The 14,529-nt window shown below is 52.7% G+C and overlaps 6 protein-coding genes across 6 annotated transcripts; 1 reads left to right on the top strand and 5 right to left on the bottom strand.

The window, feature by feature from the left end:
* The first annotated feature begins 360 nt into the window (after positions 1 to 360).
* PHACADRAFT_263940 (uncharacterized protein) lies at positions 361 to 1,972 on the top strand. The gene is made up of 5 exons (XM_007400791.1): positions 361 to 486; positions 543 to 754; positions 806 to 1,444; positions 1,504 to 1,817; positions 1,867 to 1,972. Exons 3-4 carry the CDS (start codon positions 1,306 to 1,308, stop codon positions 1,806 to 1,808), a joined length of 444 nt encoding a protein of 147 aa, XP_007400853.1. The 5' UTR covers positions 361 to 486; positions 543 to 754; positions 806 to 1,305; the 3' UTR covers positions 1,809 to 1,817; positions 1,867 to 1,972.
* Positions 1,973 to 3,598: 1,626 nt separating this feature from the next.
* PHACADRAFT_263936 (glycosyltransferase family 66 protein) lies at positions 3,599 to 6,559 on the bottom strand. The gene is made up of 12 exons (XM_007400790.1): positions 6,367 to 6,559; positions 6,296 to 6,313; positions 6,208 to 6,244; positions 5,957 to 6,156; positions 5,675 to 5,904; positions 5,433 to 5,618; positions 5,170 to 5,377; positions 4,390 to 5,117; positions 4,048 to 4,333; positions 3,903 to 3,991; positions 3,815 to 3,843; positions 3,599 to 3,759 (listed from the first exon to the last, which is right to left on the bottom strand). The coding sequence occupies exons 1-12, from the start codon at positions 6,525 to 6,527 to the stop codon at positions 3,634 to 3,636; spliced, it is 2,298 nt and encodes a 765-aa protein (XP_007400852.1). The 5' UTR covers positions 6,528 to 6,559; the 3' UTR covers positions 3,599 to 3,633.
* A 190-nt stretch (positions 6,560 to 6,749) lies between these two features.
* Positions 6,750 to 8,242, bottom strand: PHACADRAFT_263934 (uncharacterized protein). Its single transcript, XM_007400789.1, has 6 exons — positions 8,058 to 8,242; positions 7,984 to 8,008; positions 7,764 to 7,907; positions 7,545 to 7,689; positions 6,946 to 7,491; positions 6,750 to 6,898 (listed from the first exon to the last, which is right to left on the bottom strand). The coding sequence occupies exon 5, from the start codon at positions 7,485 to 7,487 to the stop codon at positions 6,951 to 6,953; it is 537 nt and encodes a 178-aa protein (XP_007400851.1). The 5' UTR covers positions 7,488 to 7,491; positions 7,545 to 7,689; positions 7,764 to 7,907; positions 7,984 to 8,008; positions 8,058 to 8,242; the 3' UTR covers positions 6,750 to 6,898; positions 6,946 to 6,950.
* Positions 8,243 to 10,251: 2,009 nt separating this feature from the next.
* On the bottom strand, positions 10,252 to 11,557 carry PHACADRAFT_263931 (uncharacterized protein). Its single transcript, XM_007400788.1, has 5 exons — positions 11,473 to 11,557; positions 11,173 to 11,417; positions 11,058 to 11,119; positions 10,408 to 10,998; positions 10,252 to 10,360 (listed from the first exon to the last, which is right to left on the bottom strand). Exons 2-4 carry the CDS (start codon positions 11,375 to 11,377, stop codon positions 10,420 to 10,422), a joined length of 846 nt encoding a protein of 281 aa, XP_007400850.1. The 5' UTR covers positions 11,378 to 11,417; positions 11,473 to 11,557; the 3' UTR covers positions 10,252 to 10,360; positions 10,408 to 10,419.
* A 205-nt stretch (positions 11,558 to 11,762) lies between these two features.
* On the bottom strand, positions 11,763 to 11,942 carry PHACADRAFT_166259 (uncharacterized protein; the record flags this gene model as incomplete). Its single annotated transcript, XM_007400787.1, has 1 exon — positions 11,763 to 11,942. One exon carries the CDS (start codon positions 11,940 to 11,942, stop codon positions 11,763 to 11,765), a length of 180 nt encoding a protein of 59 aa, XP_007400849.1.
* A 16-nt stretch (positions 11,943 to 11,958) lies between these two features.
* On the bottom strand, positions 11,959 to 12,830 carry PHACADRAFT_152683 (uncharacterized protein; the record flags this gene model as incomplete). Its single annotated transcript, XM_007400786.1, has 1 exon — positions 11,959 to 12,830. The coding sequence occupies exon 1, from the start codon at positions 12,754 to 12,756 to the stop codon at positions 11,959 to 11,961; it is 798 nt and encodes a 265-aa protein (XP_007400848.1). The 5' UTR covers positions 12,757 to 12,830.
* Positions 12,831 to 14,529: the final 1,699 nt, after the last annotated feature.

The following is a 14,529-nucleotide window of genomic DNA, read 5'->3' as shown; positions in this document are numbered from 1 at the left end:
TGCCCGAAATAAATGAGTGTGCTGGCCGAGCTTATCGCATGCCACGAAGTTCCTGTGGCCGAACAGACGCAGGCTTTTTCGCCCGCCCAGCTGCCGCCTCCCGTGCCGTCTCTGTTGGAAGATTGACGCTGTGCCTTGCCCGGCCATAGACGTCTGTTGGAAAAATCCGATGATATATTCCTGTTCAGGCACCTTTACCTACGTTCTGAGGTCGGAGCGCCATCTTTACTGATCACTTCGACTGTCGTAAAGGTGCGCACATCAACGCCTTCGCCTTTGTTTTTAGATAACGGTAAGTTCTACCGTAGGGCTTGCCTATGTACATTTCCGCTCAATGATTTCATCGTATGGGAATATCAGCGGCCTACGCAGCATTCTCCGAGTTCCGCGAGACCATAGGCGTCCAATCGAGAGTGCTCGAGAACGCTCTCGCGCAACCTCGAGCACAGTCCAAGACCGGTCGAGCGGCGGTGCTGACTAGCGTACGTACGTACAAGGGACGTCGCTTCCACGACCATTGGAGCTAACTACGCAGGGTCCAGTCCGTGGTCGGCGTTCCTACGATGCTCCTGGTCACCCGGCGACGCGATGTGCTTTTCGTGCTGTGCTGCTACTTCGTGCAGAAGCCTCGCGGAAAGAGAAGTCAGCAGGCTCTCAGACGATGGCCATGTACGGGCAAACGGGAATGCACGGAACTGAATTGTTGCTCATATGTCGGACTACGCCCGAGATAGCATTCAGTCCTTACGTAGACGTGAGTGCTTGCTTGAGACACCCGCGCAAGATCCACTGACGCCTACTATAGATCCTCCTGTCATGACCTCAAGGCACAACTTGGCTACTCGATCGGCGGGTCAATCCGTCGTTATGTCCAAGGCTCAGTTAACCGCATACCCGGGAAGGTTGTAAGCTGCGTATCATGCGGTCCGAGCTCAGGTCAAAACATGCATATGCAACTGTAAGTTCTCTCTGATCGGTCTAAGACGACGTGGTACGATATCGATTTCATGTCGGGATGATCTAACGCAAGAAGTTCTTCCTGTTCATCGTCGTACACGCTGTGTGGAGTAGAAGATTCCTTCGCGTTGGTTTGCACCCTTGTTGTCAGAGGGAAAGGTGCCGCGGCACACAAGCGGCTGTCAGTTACCTGAAGGATCACGCACGGTCAGGAGCTGTAGGGCCGGAATGAGTTAAACACCCTATATATCACGGGCAGATGCAAGGACAAGGGCCCACAACACAGTCGCTGACTTTGCACACCTCTCCATACATCTAAACGTCCGGCGTATCGCCCACTCGCTGACAATGCCGCGCTCTTCGAGTTCCGCTAACAACCCGGGAGCTGCCCAACAAACAAAATTCCGCGCTATTCCAAGACGGAGCTATAGTGAAAGGATGTCAGAAACACGCGCTGAAATTCGTCGGATCGTAAAAGAAGCTCTCCGTGCGTGTGGCAGAACCGTACCTGGTCTCCAACAGGATGACTAATCGCTCCCCTCCTAGGTGCTATTACCCAGGATCCCAACGCGTCGATGCGTTGGCCGAGCTATTGGAAGGATATTGTGATCAAATATCATGTTATCATCGAGGGTTGGCCGCACGAGGAGGTGCCCTTTCGCAACCTTAGCGATGTGTCCAACCTGCAGAAGCTCGAAATTCTTCTTCGGGGATGGCAGAGCGGAGAGATTTTTTTCAGACAGCTCTCGGAAGAGGAATTCGAGGTGCTGAGTGCGGCCAGGGAAGCCGCCGCACAAACGAATGTACAGGGTGCTGAGACCGCCCATGCTGACGCAATTGATTGGGCATGACAGACACGGGTCAGTTTTTCTCTGCCGTCGATGTTTGCTCGCTAAACCTTTTTTGCAGTAGGCTCACACAAGAACCGTTGTATGACTGGGACATGACGATAACGTTCTATTGAACACTGTATCGGTTTCCTTCTTGGTAATAATGGCACTCTCATCGAGCCCCCAGAACCTTTTCGACCTGACTGATCGTCGGCTGCTATTGGCCGTTGAGACGGACCATTGACTTTGCTATCGGTCGAACAGTTCTTGCGCACGACGGTAAGGCACCCGTCACAGCCATGGGCCGTGTGCCACAGACGCTAGGACCCTTGTGAAATATCGGACATAAGCATCGTAGCGGTATTCTTGTGTGGTGCACCGGCATAATGGACACTAGATGACGATCGCGTGTACCTCTTTAACGTGCGGGTTATTCTGAGCAAAACTTGGATACTTGTGTACGCGCATAAGAACCTAGCCGTGGAGCCCACGTCGTGTGCACAACTCCGCGACGTTCCCAGAGGCATCCACGAAGAGCTCCGTTTGGCGGCTGACAGAGTCTATGCGACATTCGAGGACTTTCTCCTGACCTCAGCAGCCGAGGGCCCCGCTGAATTAAATGCTTGATTCACGGACCCGCCAAGGACCTTCAAGTTACCACGTGCGTCAAGCTGACATGGTGCAACAGCGACGCTGGCCGTCGGTAAGCATGTTGAGGCGTATGATAGATTGCACCGCACAAGACAGTCGTCGCCTACTAGGATCAAATCCTGCATGATCGAGTTATAGTAGGCGAGCCCTTGCAGCACGCACGGCATGTCAGCGGGAACATCCTACTAGCCCCCGTCTCGAAGACAGTAGATGATCCGCTCACTGTGCTGAACACGACGCATCAGCCAGAATGTAAGCAAGGCCGATAGACCTCGATAGCCTCGGATGACGCAGTTGGTGACTCAAGCAGTGAGATGTCTGAACCCTGTCACCGCGGACAGCGATCAGAAAGTTCACGGGCACGGACGCATTAGCGACCTTGCTCTCGCGCTGTCGTCAAGGCTAAAGAAGTTCCCTAAGGAAATGAATAGACTCATGTTCCTCGCATGCATGGAAGATCCCTGCAGATTCAGCGTCCCTAAACATGGCTATGGTGCGTACCAGCAGTCACCTTCTGACGAGCCGAATGGGTGAGAATTAACCGGGCAGCCAATCGTAGCGCTGCTGGCAGTCACCCGTGCGGCACCGATGGATTGTTGCGTGATCTACGCAGAATTAGCGAGTGGTAGCAATGTGGTCCGCGAAGACTACCAACGGTCACCTGCCCGTCAGCGTTGATCTTAAGGTATTCGCAAATCAATTTTAGGTAGAACAGACAAGTAATCGACCACACGAGGCGGGTACCGGTACAATGTGATCAGCAAGAACATACGCTGTGAAAATATGAAGACATACTTCACAAGACCCTTCCTGGCCATAATAATAACGTGAACGAAGCGGGTAATTCTTCCGTTAATTTGCTGCAAACGGCAGAGACGTCTTCTGTCAAAGACATGTGTTTGCCAGGCGTACTCAACCCCCGGGATCCGCGCACTCAAGACCAGCGAACGACCGGGTAGGAACTCACGCGACATTAAAGGCGACGAGCTTTACCGAGCCCGAACTCAAGCTGGTTAGACATAACCTGGGGACTTGCGTGGACTTAGAACTCAGAGAACGGGCTGACTTCGGCGACGACATCCCCGCCGAGAGAAACTGCCATAATGCTCAGATCTTGGTAACGGCGCGACCACTGTCCTACGGGTTCCGAGAGGTATTCGCATCAAAAAAGAACTTTATTAGAAACACCAGAAATCTATGCAAGCGCCCTGCGCCTCACAGGAGGCTTCGTTTTCTTGCGCTTCCTGCCTTGCTCGAAAGCATTGGCGACCTTCAAATCTCTACCTAGCAAGTCTTCCTTCCGAACTTGGTAAATACGGACCTTAAGGGGCCGAGTTAGTCAGGTTGTCCGCGGAGGACGAATGCAGCGAGCTCACAATCCAATTCTCCGACGTGAATGCTTCCTCTGCAAATTGCCAGTGGCTAATCAGCGACAGAAGCACAGGAGGTAAGGAGGTCGCACACCTATATAGTCGAGAACGGGTCCCTCCTTAGGCATTTGCTGCCCACGTACACGGTCCACGGCCTGCTGGCCACCGAACAACTCGTTAAAGCTGCAAACATCGAGAATTTAGTGCTCGGGCTTCGCTTAAGTCGGCTGAACACTGACCGGTAGTATGACATCTTGTACATCAAGCTATTTTTCATGGTTTCAGACGCTCTATCGTCTACCCTGTACTCGCCAGTCTTGGTGAAGTAGTTCGGCTCTTGGATCTCGTCGGGCCAAACGCCTTGGGCGATGCGGACCATCCAGAGGAACTTGTTGATGTCGTCTCCGGAGTACCCGATGAGACCGCCGAAGATGATCAGGACATAATCCACGTCGTGCTTTCGCAAGATGGGATATGCAACCTCCTCTGGACTAGACATGGCCTTGCCAACGGTTGCAATGTGAGCTGTATAAGGATAGATAGGTATGTTGTCGCGGGCACGAGACGGAGAGCGTGCTTACTGTTGTTCCAGGTATTGTTATCGACTAGGGTCGTGCGGTTAGCCATACCCGCGATCTGATATCCGTAGTCCCACCAGCTCATAACGACAGTATCCTCAGGAGTATTCTGTCGAAGCCAGTAGTATGCTTCTCGGAAATCATCGATAATGTGAGCATTGCCATCAGCGCCTGTGGACGCGAGGACGACAGAGGGCGAAGAGTATGCGTTTGACGTAACCCATGTGCAGTGGATGACAAAGAAGACAAGCATGCCGAAGGTGTTGAACAAGACGATGAGACGGTTGCTGACACCGAAAATACCGCGCGGTTTGTCTGTGTTGCCAGTGAACCTCGCAAGGTACTCTCCGAAGGAACCGGAGTTACTAGGGGGAGTGGTCTTCTTGACCTTCTTGGTAGGGTCTTGCGGGGTGGCCTCAGACTCTGCCGATTCTCCCTCCTCGAGCACAGGCTCGGTCGGGTCGATATAGGTATCTAGAAGAGATGAAAGAGCAACGGCGGCGGAGACGCAGACAACAGGGGTGAGAGTCAGCATCAGACGGACCATAACGCCAGCGAAGTAGCTAGCAACGACCGAGTAAAGGATGACGAAGATATGTTCGTCACGAAGCTTGCTGAAGCACATGACGACGCCGGCGGGGAAAAGGAAAATGAGAATGTGCAGGTCCATGAAGAAAGATGGCCATGCGGTCGGTTGATGCTCCGAGACAGACGCGATAATTGGGATGTATCTACCAAGATTGGTCAAAGTCAGTCAGAACGAAACATGGATTTAGTGCGTACTTCTTGGCGTAACCTGTGTCCCAAAGAGAGTAGAAGCGGCCTGTCCAAGGCGCAATCCAGCCCTTGTACGTCAGGCCTACGATGCCGGAGAACCCAAGGACGCCCATGCCGATGACGGAAGCGTATAACAGAGTCTGGAACTGCTTCGAGGAAACATGCGATCGTACGAGTTCCGAAAACGCGATGATCTGGAGCAAGCCAAAGACACCTGTGTATAACAACATTAAGCTTCGTATCAAGGTACAGAACAGCTGCAACCCCACCAAGCGCAGCCATGTGTTCACTGGTGCGAACGGGCTGGAACCCTACGAAGGGAACCTGCATACTGGCCAGCGTTCCGATAGCATACCATGACGAATACGCAACATAAAGTCTGCTACTGAACCTGCCCATCAGAATGAGCGTTAGCGCATGGAGCGGTATCATGTTCGTGATGAAAGCGTAACCGCCTGCGAAGTCCAATCTCGTTAGCAAAACAGAGCATACATAGTAGACGGACTCTCACCCCAAGCCGCCACCATGTAAAAATAGAATAGCGCCGCTAAGGTACCAAAGAAAGCGCTCCCAAGCTTCAACGCCTTGATCCAACAGAAGAAGGTGAACATGAGGAGGAAAATGGCGATGGCTTCATTGTCGTAAGAGCCTGCGACGGAACGAGAGATATATCCTGGAACAATGCCAATGAACGCCGCCGCGAGTAGACCCGCACTTTCATCCTTCAACTCCTTTGTGAACCTGCCAATCTATGTCTTAGAGGTGTACTCGTTACGGCTATGTGTGCGCTCACATGTATGTTGACCAAGCGGTCAGGGCGCTGAAGCCAGGAGCGAGAAGCACGCAGATGTTCCGAATGTCGACCGGCAGATTCAAAGCATGGAGAACGTTGTAAATGACACCACTGGTAGCCATGAGGCCAGGGTAGATGGTGCCTCCTACGACACGACCAAGAGGATACCATGCGGTGGGATCGAACCAATTCCAGAATGCCTAGTGGAGTGTTAGCCAGCAGCATCGTATTGCAATGCTACATGTACTCACGTAGAATCCCTTGGCTGCCAGAAGCCTCGTAGCACGACTGTAGGTCACGTCATATAGCTGCCTGTCCCGCACACTTTCAAGCACGTACTAATTGAACCACGGGTCGCTATTTGCAGCTGCTCAGCACGCGTGGAGTGTGACATGAATAGCCATACGTACAATTCATGAATTATACTTTCGAAGTTGACAACGGCGAACAATCTTGAGGATATGGCCGCGGCTGAAATGAGTGCAAGCGAGACGATCCGTAACAGAGACCGGATGTTTGTCACGGTCTCTGTAGGAATGTCCGTCGGCAGCGTGTATGCCTTCGTGGCCATGGCCACAAAATACTGTACCGTGCGGTACAAGTCGCTGGGCGAAAGGATATGGGAGGAAAAGTCAGGGAGGAGGTTGTCAATGGGTGCGGGCGTGGACGCGCGACGTGTCCGCTGCGGCATACTTCCCACGGATAATAGGCGCCCGAGCTATGAATACCCTCTCACACGAGCACGGGACCCGACAGTGGGAAAAGCCCAGGAAAGCAAACATAACTACGCTGAGGGTGGTGTGAATATATATTGCTAGAGGCCATTCTGACGGTGTAGGGAAAGGAGCAGGACATATGAAGCGATATCCACGACCTAACCACCACTGAACTGGCACAAAACAAACTTTGAAGCGTAGAAAATCCAAAGTCAATTGAAGATATCTAGAAATAGTTAGTAATGGCTATTATCTGAACAGCTGAAAGCTCACGGTAGTCACGTAGACTCTCTAGCAGCCCGCATCGTGCGCACCAGGTCTTCCAAGAATCCAGCAAAACGCCCTGTAGTAATGTCCCTTTCCTGCTCCGTTGCAACTCCTACATCGCACAACTCACTACGCACACCAAGAGCTTGCAGAGCACTACTGACGGACGCAGCAAGTTGTGTGTCCTCCGCTACCCACTCCCAGGGGGCAACCTTGTAATACTCTGGTGCGTCCGTCCTACCCAGTTTCGATACGAAGGCCTTTAGCAGGAGGATCGCAATTTTGCGGCCACGGTCGCGCTGCTCGCTGGTAGATAAAGGTCTCGTTTCAATGGGCAGAGGGCCTTCGCCTTGGACTATACCCGAGGCGGGGTTGACGATGAACAGCAGGTAGCCTGCTGGGGGTATAGGGACGACGTGCAGACCAAAAACCCACTTGTTAGGCTCTGGGCCAGAAGGGACGATATGACGGCGGGGCAGGCTGTTGAACTCCTGAACTAGAGACGAAACTTCGATGTCGGTCAAGGTCGGGAGTGTTGGTAAATTCATTGTGCTTTATAGGCGGCTCAAAATGAGCTTTTGGAACAGAAATACAACTCTGCTCACCTATTGTATATCCACAGCTCTATCGCGCTGGTTGTGCTGTAGTTGAGACTGCCGACAACTTCTCTTCCTTAAATCTCTCGCCCTGACCACATCTCCGTTGTGGCACGTATCCAAGAGTGGCTACCAGGCTACTGCTTCGACGAGCCTTCGACGAGACCGGAAGGTGACATATCAATGAGTCTGCAGAGGGGTAGCACTCAGGCAGCCAGGCTTCCTCACCATGTCATTCGCCAGTGAAAACGGGGTGGCAGGGTCCAGCTCGAAGGGCTGTCGGGTATGAGGCGGTCGCTTTAATACCCGGAATTCCGCATCGCCATTCTCCGCCAGGGCCAGCGTCCTCTGGATCCACGACCTGTCGGTAAGCTTCAGCGAACCAATGAGAACGACGGGATGCGAATTTGAGCGGAGTCCCGTTCTGATAGCCTGGGCTGCGATTTACCAAGCACGGCCCAAATGGGCTTACGCTGCCACGATCAAGCCAATCTTCTGGAGGTTTGTGCTATCCAGACTCACGAGGAGTGCCTAGCCGCCAAGTCAGTTGGAATAGAAGTAAAGTGCACCGCACGGCCACTGCTGCTAGAAGTCCTGCCTCGCGGTTAGTGTCCCTTCCACGAAGCATGAAGACAGGAGAATAGGACTGCCCCCTCGTAAATTTGACGTAAGGATGTCCGTCCTACGTTGGGCCCATATTGGGTCTACCGTGAGGAACGCCGGTGAGCCATCGGCACATTAACGTGTTCAACATGCGCACCTAGGTCTGCAAAACGCATCGTAAGTTTAGATCGGTCAATTTTGATAACAACCGATGCCGGCGACGACCGAACATGTATGTCATACACTCTAAACTGTGGCAAGTCAGCAGCCTGACAGGCACGAGATACAGTGATAGGACCGGTGCGCTCCGCCACAGCCCAGCAGACGCCGCCCGGCCTCGGACATGCCGAATCGTGAGACGTACAGGTTGAATTGTGAGGGCAATCCCTCTGTCTGGACCAGCCACAGGTTAGCGCGGCTACAGAACCGATGTCGAAGCATTTGAGGATTCTTCCTAATCCGAACGACTATTGGGCCGTCTATTTTTTGCCCTGCCCAGAGACAGGTGGAGATAGCCGAGACAAGCTACGAGACTGAAGGAACTCAAGACAATGTAGGACAATTGTCGGCTCAACCTGCTATCGACTGTTTGAATCGGTAGTTTTATGGGAGATTCCATTTGCATCGGAGTCGCAATGTCACTTGAGGTTGCAGTAGGTGGGCATAGGGCCAGGCACCCACCTTTGCACGGCGTGACAAAAATGAAGATAGTCCTGTATGTGATAGAGAAACCGTCAGCTCCATTGTGCGCGGGAGATAGCCTGCTACTGAAATAATAGGTATACATACTTGAGATTGGCCGGGTCATCTCCTTGATCATCACAGTGAGGATGGGAAACTTGAGAATGGATACAATACCAGCACTTCTGCGGTGGGTAATAACACGACAAAACACAGGTACGCCTATTGTGAGATGAATTGGAATTTTTGCTGTGTTGAATACTCGCCTAAAAGTCGGCCGCACGAGCAACTCTATTCGCACAACTCTTCCGCCTAATCGGCGAGGGGGTTCACTGGTTTTGCGGCCTGCGAAAGCAATGCTTAGATGTGACGCGATTATGACCGCCTTCAGACCGGGTTTCATCTTACCAGCGGATTCTGTGAGATCACCTCCTCGTCTAGAAGACAAATTTTGCCCAGAACTTAGATCCAACTTCTGGCAGCTCATCTTGACGTAAGTAAAGCAAGTAGCACGCACAACTCCCTTCATCTTTTCACTGGCTACGTGTGATTAGGACGCGTCACCCTGGCGGTCATTGACCATTGGCCGATAGCCTGCCTACTTCACCTGGAAGTTAGATTAAGCCAAAGATGGGGTCTTCCAGACCCTGCTGCACGGCGGTAACTCTATCACGCTCTCGCAACCTTCGGCCGCCCCCAAACACAAGCCAATCGAAGGTGCGCGCGGTGCTCGCCTTCGCACGCCTCCTGGTGCCGCAGGCCTCGGGATCTTCGCGGCCGCAAGCGGACCGCCCCTGTTACAGAGTAGGGTAGCGACTCCACTCCATATCGCTGGAGTAATGTCGGTGTCGCAGCTGTATTCTGCATTCAATAGGCCGCGATGAACCCACGTCGCGAGGTATGCGTTCGCCGGATCTGGCTCCCAGGATCTGGGGGATGTTGTAGATGCCTGGCTGGTCTGAGTGAGGCGCAGACACGGGTTATAGAAGTGAAGCATGTGAACGAAGTCTGCGAAGTCTGCACCCTCATGCTTGCATGCGCTGACCTTCGCTGGTCGAGTCGTGAGCTGACAGCGCGGAGTCGAATGTGAAAGTGCTTGAGTTATGAAGGCGACCTCAGCGGCGAACGAAGCTCGCTACATGCACCAAGCGAGCAATCGGTCACAGGAGAAGTGAAACAAGCTTGATGATGATCGCTGTGTGGCCTGGCTCGTGGACGGTCGCAAGAACCCGAATCTATTGCAACGAAGGGAGTGCGTGTTAGCGCATGGCCTAAGGGCTGGACACCTACACATGACTCCAAACTTAAACTTTGTGGATGGGCTGGCGCTACGATTGAGGTCAAGAGTTAAAGGTTGCCTAAGCCCAAACAAACGGCAGTTCAGATACGGTAATTCTCCCATCCAGCTTGTTGTTGACGATACGGGAAGCTCAGCGCGCATTTACAGGGTCTGCACATGCAGCATAATATTCAAACATACTAGCCACACAGGAATATCCCATAGCGAACAAGTAATGTTCGGCATCCACACTGCAACAGTACTGAGCATATCAGTCGAAGATTACTAACAGTAGCTGATAGTACTCACATAAATATAATCTCACAAAACGGCAGCGAACGCAGCACCAACCACCACCAGGGTTGCAATAGATTGCGTGATACGGGAACTGATAGAGACACCAACAGCCACGCCATTGGGCACACTGCTTCCAGTCGTATTCTTCGCGGTGGCACTGTTGGTGGGGGCAGCCGAGCCGGTGGTAACCGTGACCATAGATGACTTGGTGAGCGAGCCGGAGCTGCCACCGAGGGCGAGGACGGAGTTCGAGCCAGCAGTTGACGGGGAGGACGCAGCGGGAGCGAGAGTGAGAGTGGTTGCAGCACCGGAGGACTCAGACGCGGCCGTAGGCGTACCCGATGTAGCGGGTCCTGAGGGGGGTGCGGTCACGGTGGTGCCGTTGCTATTCCCGGTGCCCGACGATGGCTCTGGGACGGCGGTGGAGGGATCGACGAGAGTGCCAATGCCCCAGGAGATCGAGTCGCCGTTCGGCTGGGTCGAATTGGCGGGTGGAGTGGTGTTACCGCTCGCGTCTGCAATCGCGAAACGCGTCGTCCAGGTCACGTCGGAAGTGTTCGGCGAGGTGAACTGATAGAAGTAGATGGCCGAGTTGGGTGTAACCTGTGATTGAGCCGCCATTAGGATGTATACTCTTTGCTTCTTAAAGAAACGTAGTGTACCTGGGGACAGGGGTAATCAAAGCTCGTTTTGGTGGCGTCGGTACCATCGACCGTGGCAACCGCTATAAAAGCGATCTTTAGAGGGAAGGCAGGAAGAGGACGCGGGAAGTCACACTCGTCATATAGATCATGTCGTCATTGTCACCGCACATGAGCTCGATATTCATGGTATTCCACGTCCCAGAAGTGTCAGGGCCCCAGGAGATGTGGCATGTTGAACCCTCGTTGTAGACGGCACCGGGACCAGGCTCGGAGGGACTAGGATCCGCCCGCACCGCAACAGCAGCAAGCACAGTCACGAAGAAGAGAGAAGAGAGCATTGTTGGTATAATCAGTAAGGAGATGGGTATTAGCGACGAACTGCAAAACGCGGTCAGCTGTCAAGTGGAACTTCTTCGGGTTCGTTCAAACGTACGTGTTCTTCGACTGAGCAGGCTTGCCGAGCAGCTATAAGGAGTGGCTGGAATAACGAGCGGACGAGAACGAGTCTCGCGTTGGGAGGCGGACGGGCGGGGGGGAAGCTGAAGGGAAAGGTGCGTGGACAGCACACGACACGCCCAGCCTCCGACAAAAGTCGCTTCCGGCGCTTTGGAACGTTCAGGCACCGCTTCCCACGTTCCGTGCCAAGCCCTCCGTGTGTCGAATGAGTGGCCTGATGGCGGCTCTCCCATCAGAGGAAACGACTCCCGACGGGCTGCTCGGAGACTACAGCGCAGGTATTCGTGAGCACCGACTCTGCACACCTGACGCATTCGATAGACACACCCGCCGGTCAATAGCGGCAGTTCTAGGTACAGTGGTGGTGACGAGAACAGTGGTATACTGCGTCGCAACCAGCTGGCAACGCTCATAGCTCAGCGAGGAGACGGCGTTGAACTCAATCATCGTAGTGATGAAGCTGTCATACGTACCGGTCAGCTGTGACCGCCTGGGTCTCGAGAAACCGCAGACGCACCTCAGCAGCTATCTTTGTCCATTCAGTCAGCGACCGCAAGTACTCGTCACTGCCTTCGTCCACAGGAACGTCGGGGTGCCATAGCGTGAACGATGCGAACGTCCCCTTCACCTCCAGGATCTTCACCGGCCCTGAGTGTACCTCGACACCTTCCATGCTGGCGTCTGCTTCCTCCTCCTCTACTTCATCAGCCTGCACAGCCTGCTTTTTCGAAGCTGCCTTTCTCGCTCTTGTTCTCCGCCGGTCCTTTGCCAACGCTTTGGCAGAAACAGCAGGCTTCATTTGCGTGCTCTCCGGTGTGCTAAGGACGATACCCGCAAAGCCTTCAGGCAGGTCGATTTTGGTACCGCGTACAGTTCGACCCCTAAAGGCCGCAACAAAGTGCTTTCCACTCGGCGTGGCTGTCTCGTCGATCATCTGAGACGTCTCTATATTCCCGGTAAGAGTCGTGACGGAAGAGGTGCTCGGTGCGGGATCTAAGGAAGGGCAGCCCCCGACCAGGGTCTCTTGTGAGTCTACCGCCTCCACTCTTTCCGCGGTCTGTCGCGAGCCGTTCTTCGACGCGTCGATGGACGCGCCTGTTGCCTGTGAGGGATCTATAGATGGCTTGACGCGAAAGTACGTTGTTACAGGCGCAGGGCCGCTGTATTGTACGTGGAATGGCATGAGATGGGCTGAAAATGTCGGAATGGGCCCTCTTGCTGCGGCAAGCTCGATCCTCGGCACAACTGCCTCGTCCGCCATTGTGCAAATAATGAACAATTTTACAGACTAACGAAAATATCGGAGTGGAGGACGAAGGTAGTGGAAGTGTGAGGATGATACAGGGGTCCTGCAACACGGAACGTGTCTGAGGCCTTACGAGCCTTGCCCTAAAGAAATCACGTGCGTGTACCACGAAGCGCACTGCAACGCGTCGCGCGTCTTTCCACCTGTGCAAGCGTGCCCCGCGAAGTGAAATCAGGAGGCTTACTTTGGCAGTTACCCGTACTCTCGGATGAACTAGACATCTTGTGGCTGGAGTTACAAGCGTTAGGCGCTGCTTGCGTGAAGTCGCCATCGAGTATCGCACGCCTGGTGTTGTGCAAGCATCCTACATGTGGCCTATGCAGACCGCATAGCAACAGTACGTACAGCTTCGATTCTTAGCATTGGTATGACCTCTGATCGTGCGCAAACATCCGTTGTAAAATGCATGGAAGCCCGGATAAAGGGACGGAAGCTCAATCCCCCATTTATGGAGGTCCGACTTTCTGGAACACATTTGGCTTAACTCCGGCGACGGGTTCTTCGACTATGTGTGTTTTGACAATGCGTTCCCGAGGCATATCCTGGATCGCAACGAGTACGGCCGGTTGACGGGCGGGTGTACTTTCCTGCGGGATGCACCCAGTGACCACGGTCTTTGTGAGGTTTGTCACGTCGGTAGGCACAGCTTTGCAGCGCATTTTTCTGCAAAGAGCTGCGAATTTGAATTCCTAACAGCTTCATCGATGAGAAGTCCTGCGCCGAGCCATCTCACCATTATAATGTCTCCGCCAACAAGGTCGCGTGAGGGCGTTCCCCTGGCAGTACATTGCACCTGTCGCTGGTTTCTGATAGTGTATGTTCATGTGTCAACCAGGTCTGCGCGCTGTACTGATATTATGATGAAACATTAAGTTGTAGTTACCTTGATGTCGCGTCACAATATGACAAGCGTGGCACGCCATGTTGCATGCATTGCACCTGATTTGTGTATTGTTGCACACCACCTCCTGATTCCAGATCGAGGGATACCATTATAGCAGAGGGTACGTTGACGAAGTGGTTCTGGTCGATATACCGAGGTTTAAAACTGACATCTTCTGCAGGGATTAGTAGATGGGTATTGGACGTGATGAAGCAGTCTGTATTGTGAGTATCAATGTTAGGGTGGCGTTTTTCTTTCTATACCAGTCTTACGGAATGTCTAATGCAATGCGGAGTGTGCCAGATGCACATTGACAGCATTTGCAACCAACAATGATTGGGCTGGTGGCGGGCGCTCTGGCATGCAATGATATTGAGTTTGAGCTCCTGCTCCACAGGTAATGAATCCATTATATTGGGAACAACGCAGCGAATTTGTGCTATCGGAGTATATGTTGGACTTTTGTTTCAACTCACCACCTTCAATGACACATTACAGTTCATGCTTGCTACATGCTTCCATACTCATATTATTGGGTATGTTGACTTTCACTTACAGTGGCCACCAAAAATAACGCACAAGACTACAAAGGGGTGTCGAAATTCCCCTGTATCTCCATGACTGCTGTAGCTAGCTAGATGATGTATATAACAATCTTACACTAGGTTACTTGTAGCATCTTTCTGAGGTATCAGTTTGATGCAAGCACTAGGTACCAGAAAAAATGTGGTGAAAATGGCTAGAAAATGAATACATATTGCAAAAAATCACAGAATAATATAGACCACAGAGTAAAAATATGCTTTGGTCCAAGTAGATTCTATACTATGTTATGCTACTATAAC

This window comes from Phanerochaete carnosa (assembly GCF_000300595.1).
Source record: "Phanerochaete carnosa HHB-10118-sp unplaced genomic scaffold PHACAscaffold_11, whole genome shotgun sequence".
Classification (NCBI taxonomy): domain Eukaryota; kingdom Fungi; phylum Basidiomycota; class Agaricomycetes; order Polyporales; family Phanerochaetaceae; genus Phanerochaete; species Phanerochaete carnosa.
This window is presented reverse-complemented; position numbering and strand designations above follow the sequence as displayed.

Coding starts and splice junctions, on each gene's coding strand:
- PHACADRAFT_263940 (XM_007400791.1), top strand. CDS start 1,306: ATGCCGCGCTCTTCGAGTTCCGCTAACAACCCGGGAGCTGCCCAACAA. Junction 1,445..1,503: donor GATCGTAAAAGAAGCTCTCC/GTGCGTGTGGCA, acceptor CTCCCCTCCTAG/GTGCTATTACCCAGGATCCC.
- PHACADRAFT_263936 (XM_007400790.1), bottom strand. CDS start 6,527: ATGGCCACGAAGGCATACACGCTGCCGACGGACATTCCTACAGAGACC. Junction 3,844..3,902: donor ACCCGTTCTCGACTATATAG/GTGTGCGACCTC, acceptor GGCAATTTGCAG/AGGAAGCATTCACGTCGGAG. Junction 3,760..3,814: donor TCACGTCGGAGAATTGGATT/GTGAGCTCGCTG, acceptor CGGCCCCTTAAG/GTCCGTATTTACCAAGTTCG.
- PHACADRAFT_263934 (XM_007400789.1), bottom strand. CDS start 7,487: ATGAATTTACCAACACTCCCGACCTTGACCGACATCGAAGTTTCGTCT.
- PHACADRAFT_263931 (XM_007400788.1), bottom strand. CDS start 11,377: ATGCTCTCTTCTCTCTTCTTCGTGACTGTGCTTGCTGCTGTTGCGGTG. Junction 11,120..11,172: donor CGACATGATCTATATGACGA/GTGTGACTTCCC, acceptor TCGCTTTTATAG/CGGTTGCCACGGTCGATGGT. Junction 10,999..11,057: donor TTGATTACCCCTGTCCCCAG/GTACACTACGTT, acceptor GCTCAATCACAG/GTTACACCCAACTCGGCCAT.